This window comes from Aricia agestis, chromosome 6 (genome assembly GCF_905147365.1).
Source record: "Aricia agestis chromosome 6, ilAriAges1.1, whole genome shotgun sequence".
Taxonomy (NCBI): Eukaryota; Metazoa; Arthropoda; class Insecta; order Lepidoptera; family Lycaenidae; genus Aricia; species Aricia agestis.
The window spans coordinates 12,594,022-12,610,239 of record NC_056411.1 but is presented as its reverse complement, the minus strand read 5'-3'; the positions used below and the strand labels follow the sequence as shown (position 1 = coordinate 12,610,239).

Below are 16,218 nucleotides of genomic sequence, written 5' to 3'. Positions count from 1 at the left end.
ATATAGGTTGCATAAAGACTACCTTTCTCGAAAATCAGGCGTTCTATTACTTTAAAAACAGGCAGTTTTTAAAGCAACCTTACTAAATATTGTATTTTGTGCTTTGTCCAATGACTAGTCGTTTTACCCTAAATAAAATTTTTTTTTACTCTCGCTAAAACTCGATAACGGCTAAACCGATTTAGCTAATTTTTGTCTTAAACTATTCGTGGAAGTCCAGGACAGGTGGAAAATAAAGGGTGAGTGATACGAAGTGCTCCAGGTCATCCAGTATCAAATATTATATTTAAACTAAAATTATAGCAATGGAGGGTATTTAGTTTGATTGCATTTGATTTTTTCGTTTTATTTTAATTTTGTTCAATTCCGTAGTCGGATATATAAATAAATTGCAGAAACGGAAACCTACGTAATTCTGAAATTAATACTACTATTTTCAGAATTGCGTAATCCTGAAAAGATAAATATGTACGAGTAGGCGTGCTTGGTAATTTGTTGTTGTTAAATGTTTTACATTACTTTGCTATTGCTAATTAAATTATTCTTTACGCCCCCGTAGCCTTTTTTTTATATGGTTATTTTTTGCAGATTCAATTTGAGAGGTCGTATTTACCGCGTTGCGCGTTGGAACAAAAAATGGCTCTTCTTGGAAGAAGAAGATAAAATTTTTGTTCGCTCATCCATTTTTTAAAATTGTGATCGAAATAAGGTCTCGATTTAAGATTTTCTATATTCTATATCACATATCGCATACCTATAACAATCTAGATCTAACTTGGTTTTGAAAAATCCAGAATTTACGACGCCAGATTAGACGACGTGATGTACGCTACCTAGCTTTTATACTATTATTTATTATTGTATGCTTAATAGAGAATTTGAATTTAAAAGTTCAGCTCCATTTAAACTGTTTATTTTATATTATACAGTGAGTAACAAAAATAAGTGATAATACTTTAGGGTGTGTACGTGTTCCTTGTAAAGAGTTCACTGTAAAAGTAGCAGCGCTGAAAGACGAAATTTTTTTTTCACTTTTGTATGAGCAAGGGCCCGAGCGTCACGAGTTTTCCCATACAAAAGTGAAAAAATTTTTTGGTCTTTCAGCGCTGCTACTTTCACAGTGAACTCTCTACATGGAACACGTACACACCCTAAAATATTATCACTTATTTTTGTTGCACCCTGTATAGTCTAAGCGTTTGCACAAATTAATACATACTAATATTATAACGTTGATTACAATATATCACCGAAGCCGCCTCCGCTTACGAGAAATTTGCTCGTTATCAGTCATAACTTAATTAATTTGTGGTACAACTTTACATAAATCATTCCTAATTAGACAATTTGATGGCAATTAAATCTGGTTAACGACACAGAATTAAATGGAACACCGATATTTTCGTGGAAAAATAATTATAAGCGTTTATATTAATCGTCTGAAGTTGGTAAGTTATTTAGAAGGCTTTTATAACGATTAGAATTTAGTTTATAAGCATTTTGTGCATACTATAATTATTATAGTAGTAGCCCAAGAACAATTTTATTTTATTACTATCAAGCAAATTTTTTGTGAGTAGCTTCATTTGATAAGACAAACAACATTTTTATCTGCGAAAAATCTTGAAAGTGGTAGCTAACAGAAATAGAAAGGATTTCATACTTTGACTTGATGGTCCTAAAATATGGATTGTTCTATTTGTAGGACAATGTAACTCTTAAATTATATAACTAATAACCTATCAACATACAAAAATTAGCTCGTTAGGGTTCCGTTATATTAGGGTTCTGTAATCAACAAAACTTGGTTGACTTAAGACTTTGTATAATTTTAGAGTAACATTGTCCTATAATAATAAAAATATTGTTCTAGTCTAGGGTCTCCGTACTATTAAACTTCAGGGCCTCTAGGCAAGTGGCAAAGCGCTAACGCTAACGCTAACGCTAGCTCTACAAAATGTATGCGATTTGACATAAGTCATCGCTTCGCTAGCGAATACTAATGTCAAATCCATACATTTTGTAGCGTTAGCGTCAGCGTTAGCGTTAGCGTTTTGCCACTTGTCTACGGGGGCTGGTACGCAATCGCTACGCGTCTTGATACTACGAGAGTTCGTAGCAGAGTTGCTACGCGCGCTACGAAGTCGTAGTAAGTCAGTTCGTTTTTTTACATTGAAAACGTGCCAAGGACGCGATGCAAGGAAACACAACGTAGCAAAACGAAGAGGCTTCGCCTTTACGATGTGTTGTAACGTTGGAAGCACTTAAATACACTAGATTGTGAATTATCACTTATAATACCACAAGAGCTTTTCAGGTCAAGTTTTTCAGGAAAAATCACTCGCGCTTCGCGCTCGTGATTTTTTAACCTGAAAAACTTGACTCCTTCATTTGTTTGCAACGAACCTATCGGGAAATGCCAGATAATTTTGAAGCTCGTGTGGTATTCGGGGGATTATTTTTCCGTCCCAAATGTCGGCCAATAGAATTAGAATTTGTTTTTTTATATATAGCAACTACCAGAGAAAATTTTCAAAAAATTATCAGTATAATACCATGTAGGTTGTACCACGTGACGTCGAATGGTGCAATTCTATTGGTCGATATTTGGGTCGGAAAAATAATCTTATCAATCCGCGAAAGTGTGTCTGTCTGTCTGTCTGTTACCTCGTCACGCCCAAACCGCTGAACTGATTTTGCTGAAATTTGGTATGGAGATACTTTGAGTCCCGGGAAAGGATATATGATACTTTTTGTCCCGGAAAAATGTATGGTTCCCGCACGATATACGAGTTTTGGCGTCATCTAGTCTATATATATAAAACTCAAAGGTGACTGACTGACATGGTGATCTATCATGGTGATATAGCACAGCCCAAACCACTGGACCGATCGGGCTGAAATTTTGCATGCAGGTAGATGTTATAACGTAGGCATCCGCTTAGAAAGGATTTTTAATAAATTTCAATCCCTAGGGGTTAAAATAGGAAATGAAAGTTTGTATATAACAATATTTCTTAACGCGAGCGAAACCGCGGGCAAAAGCTCGTTTCTTATATTTTTTAAATTATTTTTTCAAGGGTGGCCGTTGTATTTTATTTTGTTTATTTTATGAGTTTTTATGGAATTAATAATTAATATTTGTTTCCAATAGGCTTTGACAAATGAATAGCTCAAGTGCAAAAGGGGATTATTGGTATAGAACTAATATCGCGTCAAAGCATTCCGTTGCCAATTATAAGAAAATTATCATATTAAGCTGTCTCGCTGGTTGGCCTCAATTAAATACGTTCGATTCATATTTCGTAGTGTAATAAATACGTGAAGGAGTGATACAGGAAAACTAATAGTCATGAGACATACTTAATTATTTTTTTATATAACTAACGAGTTTTTGCCAGCGGCTTCGCTCGCGTTAAGAAGTATTATTATATACAAACTTTCATCCCCTATTTGAACCCCTTGGGGTTGGAATTTATCAAAATCCTTTCTTAGCGGATGCCTACGTCATATCACCTACCTTCATGCCAAATTTCAACCCGATCCATCCAGTGGTTTGGGCTGTGCGTTGATAGATCACTATGTCAATCAGTCAGTCAGTCACCTTTGAGTTTTATATATATAGATTTGATATCTTACATTTCATTGATTCCTGGGACCTATCTCATGGTCTATTATTATTATTACCATACGTTAAATAAAAGATAGAAAAATAGCAAGTTAAGGGCCTGTTTCACCACTTCCTGATAAGTGCCGAATAGGCTATCCACCAATTAACTTGGCAGAATAAGTATGGAGAATCTGTCAAAAAGTTGTGAATAGCCTTTTCAGAACTTTATCAGAAAGTTGTGAAACAGGCCCGGGTTACAATTAGCATGTTCTCACTTCTCGTATTAAATGAACGGCATGTTCTCGTAATTCATTAACGGTACAGTTTCAAAGCAAAATCGCACTTACACTTAGATACGACAGCTCTAACAGCGGCAGCTTGGAATTTGAACTATTGTTGCAAAATAAGTCGGCTAGCGTAGAGTAAAAAGTTCAATTTGAATTCGAATTTTGAATCCTTATCTTACAAAATATATGAACTGGTCCTATTGTTATAAAGTGTGTCCTTCTACGCACTAATTAATATGGTACGACTAGACGACGCCCGCAACTCAGTAGGCCTACTAAGAAACCGTTTTGAGACTCAAACAATCGGACGAGAATGCCGCGTCCTGCTTAACAACGTCATTTCACGTTTGTCAGAGTAGGACGCGGAATTCTCGTACGATTGTTCGAGTCTCAAAAAGGTTTCGTGGTACGGCCCCATGTTGCGTCGAAATTCGTTTATCGTGTGGGAACCATACATTTTCCGGGATAAAAAGTATCATATTATATACTTTCCGGGGACTCAATGTATCTCCATACCAAATTTCAGCAAAATCGGTTCAGCAATTTGGGCGTGAAAAAGACTGACAGGCACACTTTCGAATTTATCATATTAGTATGGACTAATAGTTCCTAGATAAAATTTAATGTGCCCTTGTCTTACAAAATAACATCTTTTACCAATGTGAGCTGGCCCTAACAGAAATAATTACATGAATAACGCTCCACGTAGTAGTATGAACTATGATGGAATGGATACAGTGATATTTCAATAAAGTGGAGTGTCGAAAAACTAGTTTCCCCGTGGGATGGGACGCCATCGGCCCTCAATAAACTAATCTAGTCGAGAGCTGTTGAGCGTCAGTCGCATGTTGTGATGACTACGATCGTAGTCATGACAGTTCTGTTACAGGTAATCAAAAGTCATTGTTCGACTGCATGAATGAACGGACTTGACTGACGTTGTTCGTAGAGTCAACATCCTGATGATGCTCTGGTGTTGGGGCGAAACGCGCGTCTAGGTTTTTAACGTGCATAGTTCTTTGCTAACATTATTGCTTGTGTGGTGCACGTTTTTGCATGCGACTGTACCCATAGGCAATGTGGGAGAGGAGGGAGGTGCTGTACCCATGCCTATGCGTACACTCACTCATTTACTTACAGGTTGAGATTTATTTTGCGGAATATTGCTAAAATAATAACATACTAAATTTTAACCTATCCACCTTCTAATCTATCCGTCCTTCTGTTGTTCGTAAATAAAATAATAAAAACTGTGTTCATTAATTTGTAAGGAGGCTGCTTAAATCATACCTTTCTTTTTGATTTCATAGCTTTAAAAATGTTGACATATAGATACCCAGGGGCCGTACCACGAAACTGTTTTGAGACTCAAACAATCGAACAAAAATGCTGCGTCCTACTCTAACAAACGTAAAATGGCGTTGCTAGAGCAGGACGTGGCATTTTCGTTCAATTGTTTGAGTCTCAAAATAGTTTCGTGGTACGATCCCAGTTTCTGAGGTTTTTAGAAGTTTATCTATTTAAATGGTTTTCGATTGGTTAACATTGACGTGAGCCAATCTAAAGTGATAGTGAATAGATAAACTCCAAATAAAACCGTACAGAAAAAGCGAATAGTTATGGAACTACAAAATTCTAGTGGCTAGTGGTTATCCTCACCTGGAACAGGCCGAAACTTGTGTACGCGTTGTTGTGGTTGGTAACTTTGTCCGTGGTTCGGCCGCTCGCGTGCTCGATGAGGCACACCCCTGGGGCAGAATTAATACGATTACTGAGAATACTGGCCGGTATAGGATACACGAGGGCTTAGGGTCAATATCAGACCGCAACGCGACGCGTAGTCCGTAGATGCATTTCTAAATTTGTATTTATTGACAGACTTGTATGATGCCTCACGCAATTGAAGTCTGTCAAATCCATATAAAATTAGAAGTGCAACTACGCGTCGTGTGCGCCGCACACTGTGCGGTCTGAATTGACCCTTAGTCAACTCATTTTCTTTATCGCTTCTCTATAAAATCGCTGATCAAAAAATGGATGGTATAGACTTATGAGTTCGATAATATGAAGTCGACATTCGACTCACATCATATTGATTTCATACATTTCGACCGGTGATTGTATAAAGAAGCGATAAAGAAAACATGTTGTCTAAGTCCCAGGGATAAGTGTAGATTATTTAACCTAATGATTTACGACTCTCGTTCTCTTGAGACATAACAAGCTTACGACAGATTATTGCGATACAAAATATTTGTTTGTGTTAGTGCATCTTTATGTATTCTGTATTGTAATAGTCAGTATCATTTGAGCTAAAGCCCTTAGTCCTTACTGAAATTGCATTGAATACAGACAGCAAAGTTGGAACATCATATTGTGTGGGTTGGGCTATGTGATATAGGCATATAGTATGTCTATATTTAGCTTTTATAATTTAGTTGTGTGAAAGTAATAACGTGTTAATAACGTTTATTGCATGTTTATAACAACGATATTTGAATAATTCACTCTAACACAAAGCCAGCTAAAAGAAGACAAGATGCTAATACAAATTCATTTAATCAGACAACCTGAGCACTCTTGATTTGAGGCCGTATTAATTAGAATTAATTCGGATTATCCCCTGCCCTAGTGTCAATTTAAGCAACAGTTTTAAAGTTAAATGAAAGAGAATCCGGGAATGTTTTTCGACAGTATTGCCAGCTGCTGAAAATATTTACCCCTAAATGTAAGTCAAAAACTCCAAACTCACCATAATAGTTGAAAAAAATCTCTTTTAAATGTAATTCCCAATATAATAACACGACATACATCAACACCCCTAAAAATCTCATTAATTGTTTTTTACCCCCTTTTGGGGGAAAACCTCTAATTTGGCAACCCTGTTTGTCGATCGGTCCTTTTCATGCAAATGTGAGTTCCCGCGGGTTACTGAAGCCAGTTCGTTCGGTTCAGCTTAATGTTATTATTCGAATTACGTTCACAGATAATTTCATTATCACTTGACGCCGAAAAACACGTAAAAATACTTAATTGATATGCCTCAGTTTAATGCTAAGTACTCACATACGGTTTTGCTCGATAGTTTTACTCCAAATCGAGCAATAACCACCATGTGGACCGCAAAACTGACAGCTCGAAGGCTCGCTTCGAGCCGGCTCGATGGAATTAAATATGTCAAATATGTCATTTCCTTCGATTCGGAGTAAAACTGTCGAGCAAAACCGTATGTGAGTACTTAGCATTATATTATACAGTACTTAATCAAAATTATCCTAGCTAATAGGGAATATTATGCAAAGGTCGGAGCAGAGGGCATTACTAGATACTAATCCGACCAAAATCCGACATGTTGCACAGTGCACAGTGCACACGTCATGTAAGAACATTGACGAAAACGTTGTCAAACGTCGGACAAAACTTTTTGTTTACTGTCTGTGCTTGTGCTGCCATCTAGCGTAAAAATATTGCAGTAATATAATATCTTATTATAAGGCCATTGTAAAAAAAGAAGCTTCGTGTGTTTGTCCAAGTTTGGGTTCAGTTTTCTTTCAATCGAGTTTTATTTCAGTATCAAACTATTTACAATATTTTACATAGTTACATACGAAATTTCAGCTGTACCTAGTACAACATAATATTAAATAAGAGTAATTATTATTCATCTCCGAGTGCATCATTTAGGCTATCAAGCATCCTATAACTTTTAATTAACTCCTAAAACTTAGACGTGATTTTAATACTTAAAGGTGTGTATGACTGTATGTGTTTCTTGTATAGAGTTCACTCTGAACCTAAGAGCGCTGAAAAAGTCAATTTTTTTGTGATTGGTATGAGAAAACCAATGATATTCAAAAAACCCGGGCAAACTCATGACGCTGGTGCTTGTCCATACAAATCGCAAAAAAAATTGCTCTTTCAGCGCTGCTATTTTCACACTGAACTGTGTATATGGGACACATACACACTTTAAAGAATTATCATTAAGTTTTCTTTCACCCAGTATAAATATTAAATACAAATAATCGGCTAAGTGCGAGTCAGACTCGCGCATGAAGGGTTCCGTACCATGTATAGACAAAAAATGGGGTTTTAGGTATGGGAGCCCCACTTAAATACTTACTTTATTATAATTTTATTATCAATTATTAAAGTAGACATATAACTAAGGCCTTTATAAAAATCTCAAGCGCCTAGCTGTTGCCATTATTGATTATGAGCAAAAAAGGCTGAAAAAATTAGTTTGTTGTATGGGAGCCCCTCTTAAATATTAATTTTATTTTGTTTTTAGTATTTTTTGTTTAAGCGGCAACAGAAATACACAATCTGTGAAAATTTCAGAAGTCTAGCTATAGCGGTTCTTGAGATACAGCCTGGCGACAGACAGACAGACGGACAGACAACGAAGTCTTAGTAATAGGGTCCCGTTTTTACCCTTTGGGTACGGAACCCTAAAAACACCCTATAAGATACGTTGCTTGCGCATGCTTACTTAATCCAGTCGTAACGCAAACTAATAGCTACATTAACGTATAGATCGTCGGCATTCAAGATACGGCGCCAATATTAATAAATCCAATCCCGATTTCCTATCCCGTGCGCCCGAATTAGTTTCATCACGGCATACGATCGTCGTTTTGAATTATCTCGACGTGATAGACTCGTGTAACCGGGGTGTGGGTGGGGATATTGTTTTGTTCTTGACTAAGATTAAGGGTTGTTTAAACGTCTTGACTTGAAAAATATAACGGGATATAGATTGCGTAAACAAAGTTAACGAAAACAACACACTTTTGCATGCGGCTTCGCCCGCGTGACAATTGTTATTATGTAATTTTTAAAGTTACTTGAATATGGTTTGGTTTTGAACTGTCTGTTCTCGGCGAAACATGGCGGTAGCGGTCATTGACACCCTGTCAAAAACTTGTAATTTTCTATACAAAGTCGCGATTGACAACATCTGACACTTCATTGTCAATCGCGGTTTATATAGAAAATGACAAGTTTTTGACAGGTAGTCAATGACCGCTACCGCCATGTTTCACCGAGTGCAGTATAGATTTAAAATAGGAATTCATGAAGCCCTAAGCGGCCACATCCGGGCGCGATAACAATAGATAAGCTATTGTGTCTCGTTATTCCACGATCGATGGGTTAAAAAGAAAAAAAACATTTATAAACATAGACGCACAGCTAAGAATATGATTTGTTTATTATTTCGCGAGATTTGTTTCAATAAAAATAAAACAACCATTACTAAAATCGAGAACAATACTCGACAGAACTCACTAAAACGCGAGGCATGTTCTCCAAGACGCGAGTCAAAGGATAATTATAATTTTACTCCGCCCTGGGACTCCGAGGCATCTGCTGATTAGCTCTCTGTGTGCTGTAATGCATCTGTTACATGGGAGTGCCACAGGGAGACAGACTACCTCGAATCATATTACACCATCAGTGACAATCTTGCCTTTGCAAGTAAAGACGTTTTGAGATTATATTTTACAATCAAAGGCAGATATTTTTTAAGCTGTTGCCTTGCGAGCTTTGAGCGCGGCGATCGTGTCAAGAAATTCCGTAACGAAAATAAACCTAACATCCCCAGTCCGACCGGCACAGCGGTACGGCGTTGGTGTGCATCGTTTGACGTGTTTGTACCATAAAGTTAATTATACCTAGCAGAATAGAGCAACAATCTCGAGCTGTCAAACGAAACAAAATTTTTTTTCATCTGTGTGTAAAAATATGTGAACGTATACACTTACACAAGCATGATTAAACATGATTTCTATGAGATTAAATTGTCAACGTGCGGCACGTGCCGATTGGACGTCAAAAAAAAGTGCTGCTGTCATGTATCACACGTCTCTTTTTACCAGGCAGTGTTACTGATAGTGACGTCTCTCTTGCTCGGGCCTTTGTTTCTCTATTGCGCTCGGTGTTTTTAGGGTTTCGTATCCAAAGGGTAAAAACGGGACCCTAGTTATACTGAGACTTCGATGTCTGTCCGTCTGTCTGTCCGTCCGTTTGTCTGTCTCCAGGCTGTATCTCAAGATTTAAAAAACTCTATAACTTAACTTTATGGTTTGTACTTTGTGTGCGTGCGACTAGACGTGTTAAAGCAATTAATATATTGAGTAATCTGTTTCAGAATAATGATAAAGGACAATTTACCTCTCTATTGCTCCCGTATATATGCGTTGCAAACTTAAACGGCACTTAAAATGATGATTATGTTGGCTAAATGATGGTGATGATGGTAATATATTTTGGTTTCCAAGTACTATGTAAGTAAATTAGTGTTTTGGAAAAGTTTGTATCGGTGTAATCAAACTTCGTACTTGACACAGTTAATTAACTTGCAAATCCTATTTATATGGGGTGTAACTTGCTAACCGACGCTTGTTCAAGTTCGTTAAATATCATGTTGTCTCTTTCATTTCTTCATGTTAATAAATAATATAAAAAAAAATAAAACTAATTTCAAAAAATGTACTTAATTAAAATTGGAAATGATTTTATAAAACAATACGCAATAAGTACAACACAAAAAGTAATACTGAATACTTGTAGTTCTGGAGATTTGTGAACACAAACATAACATACATACATAGGTTTTTTTAAATTGGCACATTTGTACAGACTATAGACTAACATATACGAAAACTGGGCAGTTCTGGAAATATTACATACATCTATGATTACATACATACGAGCCGATTTAATAATATCATTTTTTTAAGTCAGTTAAAAAGAAGAATGTGAAATTTTGTCATACATTTACCACTATTGTGTATGTTGGGTTGGGTCCCAGGGCAGGTATTTATAACGCCGATATTTTTCTCCTAGATGTAAGATTCTATTTTTAAGTGCGATTCGTTTTATCTACAACATTAGGTTAGATGAGACTAAATCTCTTTAAATTTTATCGCGGGACGCTCAGACTTCTAAGCTCGATTTCACCTACGCTCCTAGAGATCCTTAGTTAAACAGCCAAGAAAATTGAAAACTTATTTTTTATTAGAACCATTCGTCCGTTCATTCGACGTTTGTGTAATTGTACTAGATTTGCATGAGAGAGACAACATTTGCATGGCGAGAAAAGGAACTAAACGCTTCTATCATACAAAAGCGTCATTTTTGACATGTGTTTGATAGTTCTCCTTTACCAGCAGCGCTGCCGTCAATGTCACCCACGTTCATTTAAAGCCTTGTTTAGCTGTATCTCCATACCAAGTAGCTAAATTTCAGCGGTTCGAATGTGAAGAAGTAAAGGACAGGCGGACAAACATACATGCCAATATTATTATAAATGCGAAAGTATGTCTATCTTTTACCTATTCACGCCTAAACCGCTGAACCGAGTTTTTTGTTTGCTATGAAGATACTTCGAGTACCGGGAAAGGACTACCGTACCTATACGACTAAGTACCGGGAAAAATTGTACAAGTCCCGCACGATTAATAAATTTTTGCCCAACGAAGTTGAGGGACATTTGTTAATAATATTTGCTAGTTTGAATTTCTAAAATAAACAAAAAATATTCTTCAAACCAAAAAATATATTCATTAAACGACATCTCCTTTCACAGTGCGGTTCATTTAAAGTTACAAGCGCTTTGTGTAAACATTTCTGTGGAATTCAGGATCAAAGCTAATATTACGAAACTGAGATATGTAAGCCAATCCGAATTCGCAATTCGAGGATTTAATATATCTATGCATTTATTATCGTTTATATGCGAATGTGACGTATTAGGATGTAAATTGGTTCCCACTACAACAAAGGCATTATGAATTCAGCTGAAATCGAATTCTATGCACGGCTCTCGATATCCGGCTGTGTCGTGGAGGAGCATGACGGATAAAATGTTTCAATTCTTCCTTCATTTGAATTTCACACATTTGTATGATATCTGTGGAGATCTTGTTATTGAAAATGACATTTTAAGTAAGACGAAAATAATCGGCCAAGTGCGAGTCCAACTCGCACTTGGCCGATTATTTTGTAATACATGGATGCTCTTGTCCTAGAGATATCGGAATATTTTAGTTGTTATTTTATGTTCATTTGCATATTTATTATGTTTTCAAACAGGGCAATGCTACCAGGTTATGTTTAAGGATGTAATAATTTTCGGTATCCTACGATTGAAACGGTTCTAATGAATGGAGCAATGCATAATTATTACAACTTTGATTAAATGTTATTCAATCATAAATTATTAATTTTGGTACCCTATTAGTTATAAATAAATAATAGCAGATCAAAAATATATTTACCGGGATATTCGTAGGTATATTAGAAAATGAGAAGCGGACCTGCAAAATATTTCTTAATCTAGCTGATTTGTCAATCAAAACCATTTAGTTACACCCTAATTATATACAAATAATAGCATTAATAAAAAAGATAAACCTGACTTCAAAAGTGTATGTTATTAAAATTTTAAAATTCTCAAAAACTACTGTACCGATTTTAATGAAACTTGCAGTATTCTCTAAGTTAAACAATAACTAGTACAACAAAAAAAATCACTTAAATCGGAGATATCCGGACACAGACATAAAATTTATAGACTAACATAATATACGAAAACTGGGCAGTTTTGAAAATACTATAATACATACTGGGTCTAATTGATAACCTCCTTTTTTAAGTCGGTTAAAATATTCAAATCGTTCCAGCCGCTTAGGAGATCAGTGACGAACACACGTACAAACTACATTAGAATTATATTATATTATACTATATAAAGATAAGGGGTCACGGTAGTTCCACGGCCAAGACTCACAGTTGGCGATCTGCGCGCGCGGGAAGTTGTAGCGGAGCAGCTCGCGCGACAGTTGACAGCGGTTGAAGACGCGCGCGTGCTGCTGTGAGCTGTCGATTAGCGTCAGCGCCACCCATACCAGTAGTAGCCGGCTCATTGTGATTCTGCAATAAAAAATATATTATTCGTTATGAATAATTATAATGAACCTAAATTTAATTTTATTAAACTCTACTGATTCATGAGGAATTAAAATATATAATTAAAAAAAAAAAACAATCGTGTGCGCTTGGATACTTTCATAGAAGTAGGCGTACTTTCACCGGTAGTCTAATCTCCTTGCGTCTTACGAACTCCTTTCGATCAGTTTTTACGCTGTGCGTCGCGGCCTAAAAGGAAGAACTTCTGACCGAGAGAGATAGCATGCTCGGTCAGGTCGAAGCGCACTGACGTCATTCTCAGTCATTGTATATAATATCTTGCCGTTCCCCAAAACTTCGATAGCGCGATTCAGGATTGTTAGGTGAACTGTGGGTACCACCACAAGGTAATGTAGGAGACATTCCAAAACGAAGGGAGTCCAAAAAAAGTTCACAACAAGTTGACAAATTGAAAATGGATTTGTTGTTTTTTTTTATTTAATTTTAGATACTGTTAGACAATGCTTAAACGGCCAGTCTGAAATCAGCTGAGTCCATAGACTTAATATATACTGTCGTATGAGTCCCAGAGACAAGAATTGAAAAAAACTATGATGAAGTCAATATTTTTACAAAATATAGGTAGTAGTCCTAATATCGTAAAGTCGAATTTCGACGTCGGTCGTTGCAAGTAAGGTCGAATTTCGACCATTGGGCGATCTCTAGTTTATTCTAAATCGACTTGGCTACACCTACACCTTTGCTTTATGGTTCAGTATAAATTAACGACTACTGTTTATAACTGTTTAATGCTCCGAAAGCTGCTGGGTAACAAATTCCAGGATTTCTATGAATGAGATTTTCAAATTACAAGTGAGTAGTTGACACGTAACGCGTAATTGTATACCATTGTCGTTGCGACGTTCTCGACTATAAAAGACGGTTTATATGGAAACTTGAACTAATTCTCAATTATGTACGAATTACCATTACACATGTACGAGGTTGTGAAGAGCACATTTTCAAATGTGATTTTACGTTGCTCTAAATGTTGTATTGTTTTATGAATTTATTCACAGTCGGAGGTAACAGATAATATGTATTAAGCTATAGCAGGTTCTCTGGGGTCATTTACTTTGACGACATTAGCTATACCCATCAGAATAACGAAGGAATAAGTTCTAAATCTTCCTTTGTCGTACTCCATTATTGAGTTTTATTCTAAAAAATGTAGCATTATGGGTTTATAAAGGAAATTTTCGATCAAAACGAACAATCGGTAGTCGGTTGTAACGGCGAGTTTTATTTAAGCCCAACAAAGAACTTTGATGTCGGCGTAGCCAATATCTCATGTATTGTATTTCCAGTTTTAATTTGTTTCAGTAATGGTCCGTTTCAGTAATTCCCCTTTTCAGTAAATTTGTTAATGTCGAACATCTAAGGCCGTTTGTCCACTGCCGGCGTCACCGGGACGTCACCGATATATCTTATCTTATATAAATATTTAAACGAGCAATTCTTGTATATATGTATACAGGGTGCAATTAAACCTTCCTGCCAAATTTTTTCCAGGGCTTAGGTATTATTAGGAGAGTCCATTTAACCAACAAAAATTGGGTGTTATTTTTTTTATGACATAATATTTTATCCCATTCAAAATCGTTGCAGAACGGTCACTAGCGGCGCGGGGGAATGATCGGGGGTGACGCGAGGGGAGGCGCGCGCGCGGGGGCACGTCACGTGCGGCTGACGCATCGTGTCCATTAATTGTAGTGTTTTTTAGGATAACTTTCGGTAGCTTTTTCTCAACATTTTAGTACTGAGTGATTATCAAAGAAAGAATATGTGTAATTTAATTTTTAACTAGGATCAATATATATAAAAATTTGGCAGGAAGGTTTAATTGCACCCTGTATTTATAATTGGAATCTCGGAATCGGTTCCAACGATTTTCATCGAAATTTAGTATATAGGGGTTTTCGGAGGCGATAATCGATCTAGCTAGAAACCATTTTTAGAAAATGTCATTTTATTCGTGTTTTATCGAATACCGAGCAAAGCTCGGTCAAATAGCTAGTTTAAAATAAAATGCCACAGTGGCATACTACAGGTTTCATTTTCTTCTGACATTGGTCTAGCGACCCGTGCCGCTATCGTTTGTAGTGGCGTAGAGTGGTCAATTCAGACCGCAACATGACGAGGCGAGGCGCGGCGCGGCATAAATTTGTATGGATTTGACAGATTTCAATTGCGTGAGACGTCTTGCGAATCTGTCGAATCCATATAAATTTGTTGCGGTCTGAATTAACCCAAGTGCCGGTTGGCAGCGGATGACATGAAGCTACCGCACACGACGTGTCGTCGCGACACTACTGGTTTGTATGTATTTCTATGATTCTATGATAATTACCCCGCGCAGTTAGCGTCACATTCATAGAAATACATAGAAATTACGTGTCACAACGACACGACGTCTGCTGCAACCTCATGTAGGCGGCTTCCAACTTGTATGAGATGAAATCCTAGCCTAGGACCTAGATCATAAAGTGTAATTTTTTTGGAACGAAGTTCCTTATCACGCGTTCGTCGTAAAGGAGGCGAGACAGAACGATATTTGACCTCGAAACTTTTTTATTAGTACCTGCATGGTAGGGGCAGAGGGCATTGATAGTATTCCTGTGCGTCAACTAGATTGCATTTTAAGGAATAAACAGTGACACGTTGTTAGTATTCGTGGGCGTCAATAGATGGAGTTTTTTTAATCTTTTTTTTGAGTGTATAATATGTATAAGTATAGGTTTTTTTTTTTAAATAACTTCGTTCCATTCCCTTGAGACCTCTAATTTTTTTTCTCGCTGACGTCCCGGTGACGACGGTGGACAAACGGCCTTATTGTGTTTGTTGTCTTTACGGCGGAATTGATTGCTGAATATTTTTTACTTTATTGCTACGTTTTATTACGAGCTTTTTTATATCCGGAATAATCTTAATAACTCTTTTTTTTGTATCAGGAAATTTTTGATCGTGTACACACATGGATCAACAAACTACAATAATAGGATTTCTCTTTATTTAAATTAATTGAATAACGTTACCACCGATGTAAAAACGTGTCTTAGATTTATATACGTTGCAAATAATAGTGATTCTATTTTATTAAACTAAAAGTACTATACCATAGACAGACCACGAGGAACAAAACGAAACTTTGTATAAAGTATCAAAATTAGTATCGAATATGTTTCGTTTGGACCAAACGTCTTGACTGTACGTACAGTTTACGTAGCTCTAGAATCCGAAGTAACAAGCTCGAGGAGTCAGATTCTCGACCTTAATAAGCCTTTGAGGAATCGGAGGCTCCATCAAAATAGTGGTAAAACACACTCCTACATGAAACACGACCGTTTT

At 36.7% G+C, this 16,218-nt stretch overlaps 2 protein-coding genes across 3 annotated transcripts in view; one reads left to right on the top strand and one right to left on the bottom strand.

The window, feature by feature from the left end:
* Positions 1 to 16,218, top strand: part of LOC121727785 — a 126,129-nt gene that overhangs the window by 60,031 nt on the left and 49,880 nt on the right. The gene's annotated exons all lie outside the window — the stretch shown is intronic.
* LOC121727784 (lysozyme-like) overlaps positions 1 to 16,218 on the bottom strand; it is a 57,253-nt gene that overhangs the window by 24,859 nt on the left and 16,176 nt on the right. For both annotated transcript variants that reach the window (XM_042115776.1, XM_042115777.1), the window contains exons 2-3: positions 12,692 to 12,834; positions 5,557 to 5,645 (exon numbers count right to left, since the gene is read on the bottom strand). In XM_042115776.1, the coding sequence (XP_041971710.1) occupies positions 5,557 to 5,645; positions 12,692 to 12,827 (225 nt within the window). In that variant the 5' untranslated portion in view covers positions 12,828 to 12,834. The remainder of the gene's footprint in view (positions 1 to 5,556; positions 5,646 to 12,691; positions 12,835 to 16,218) is intronic.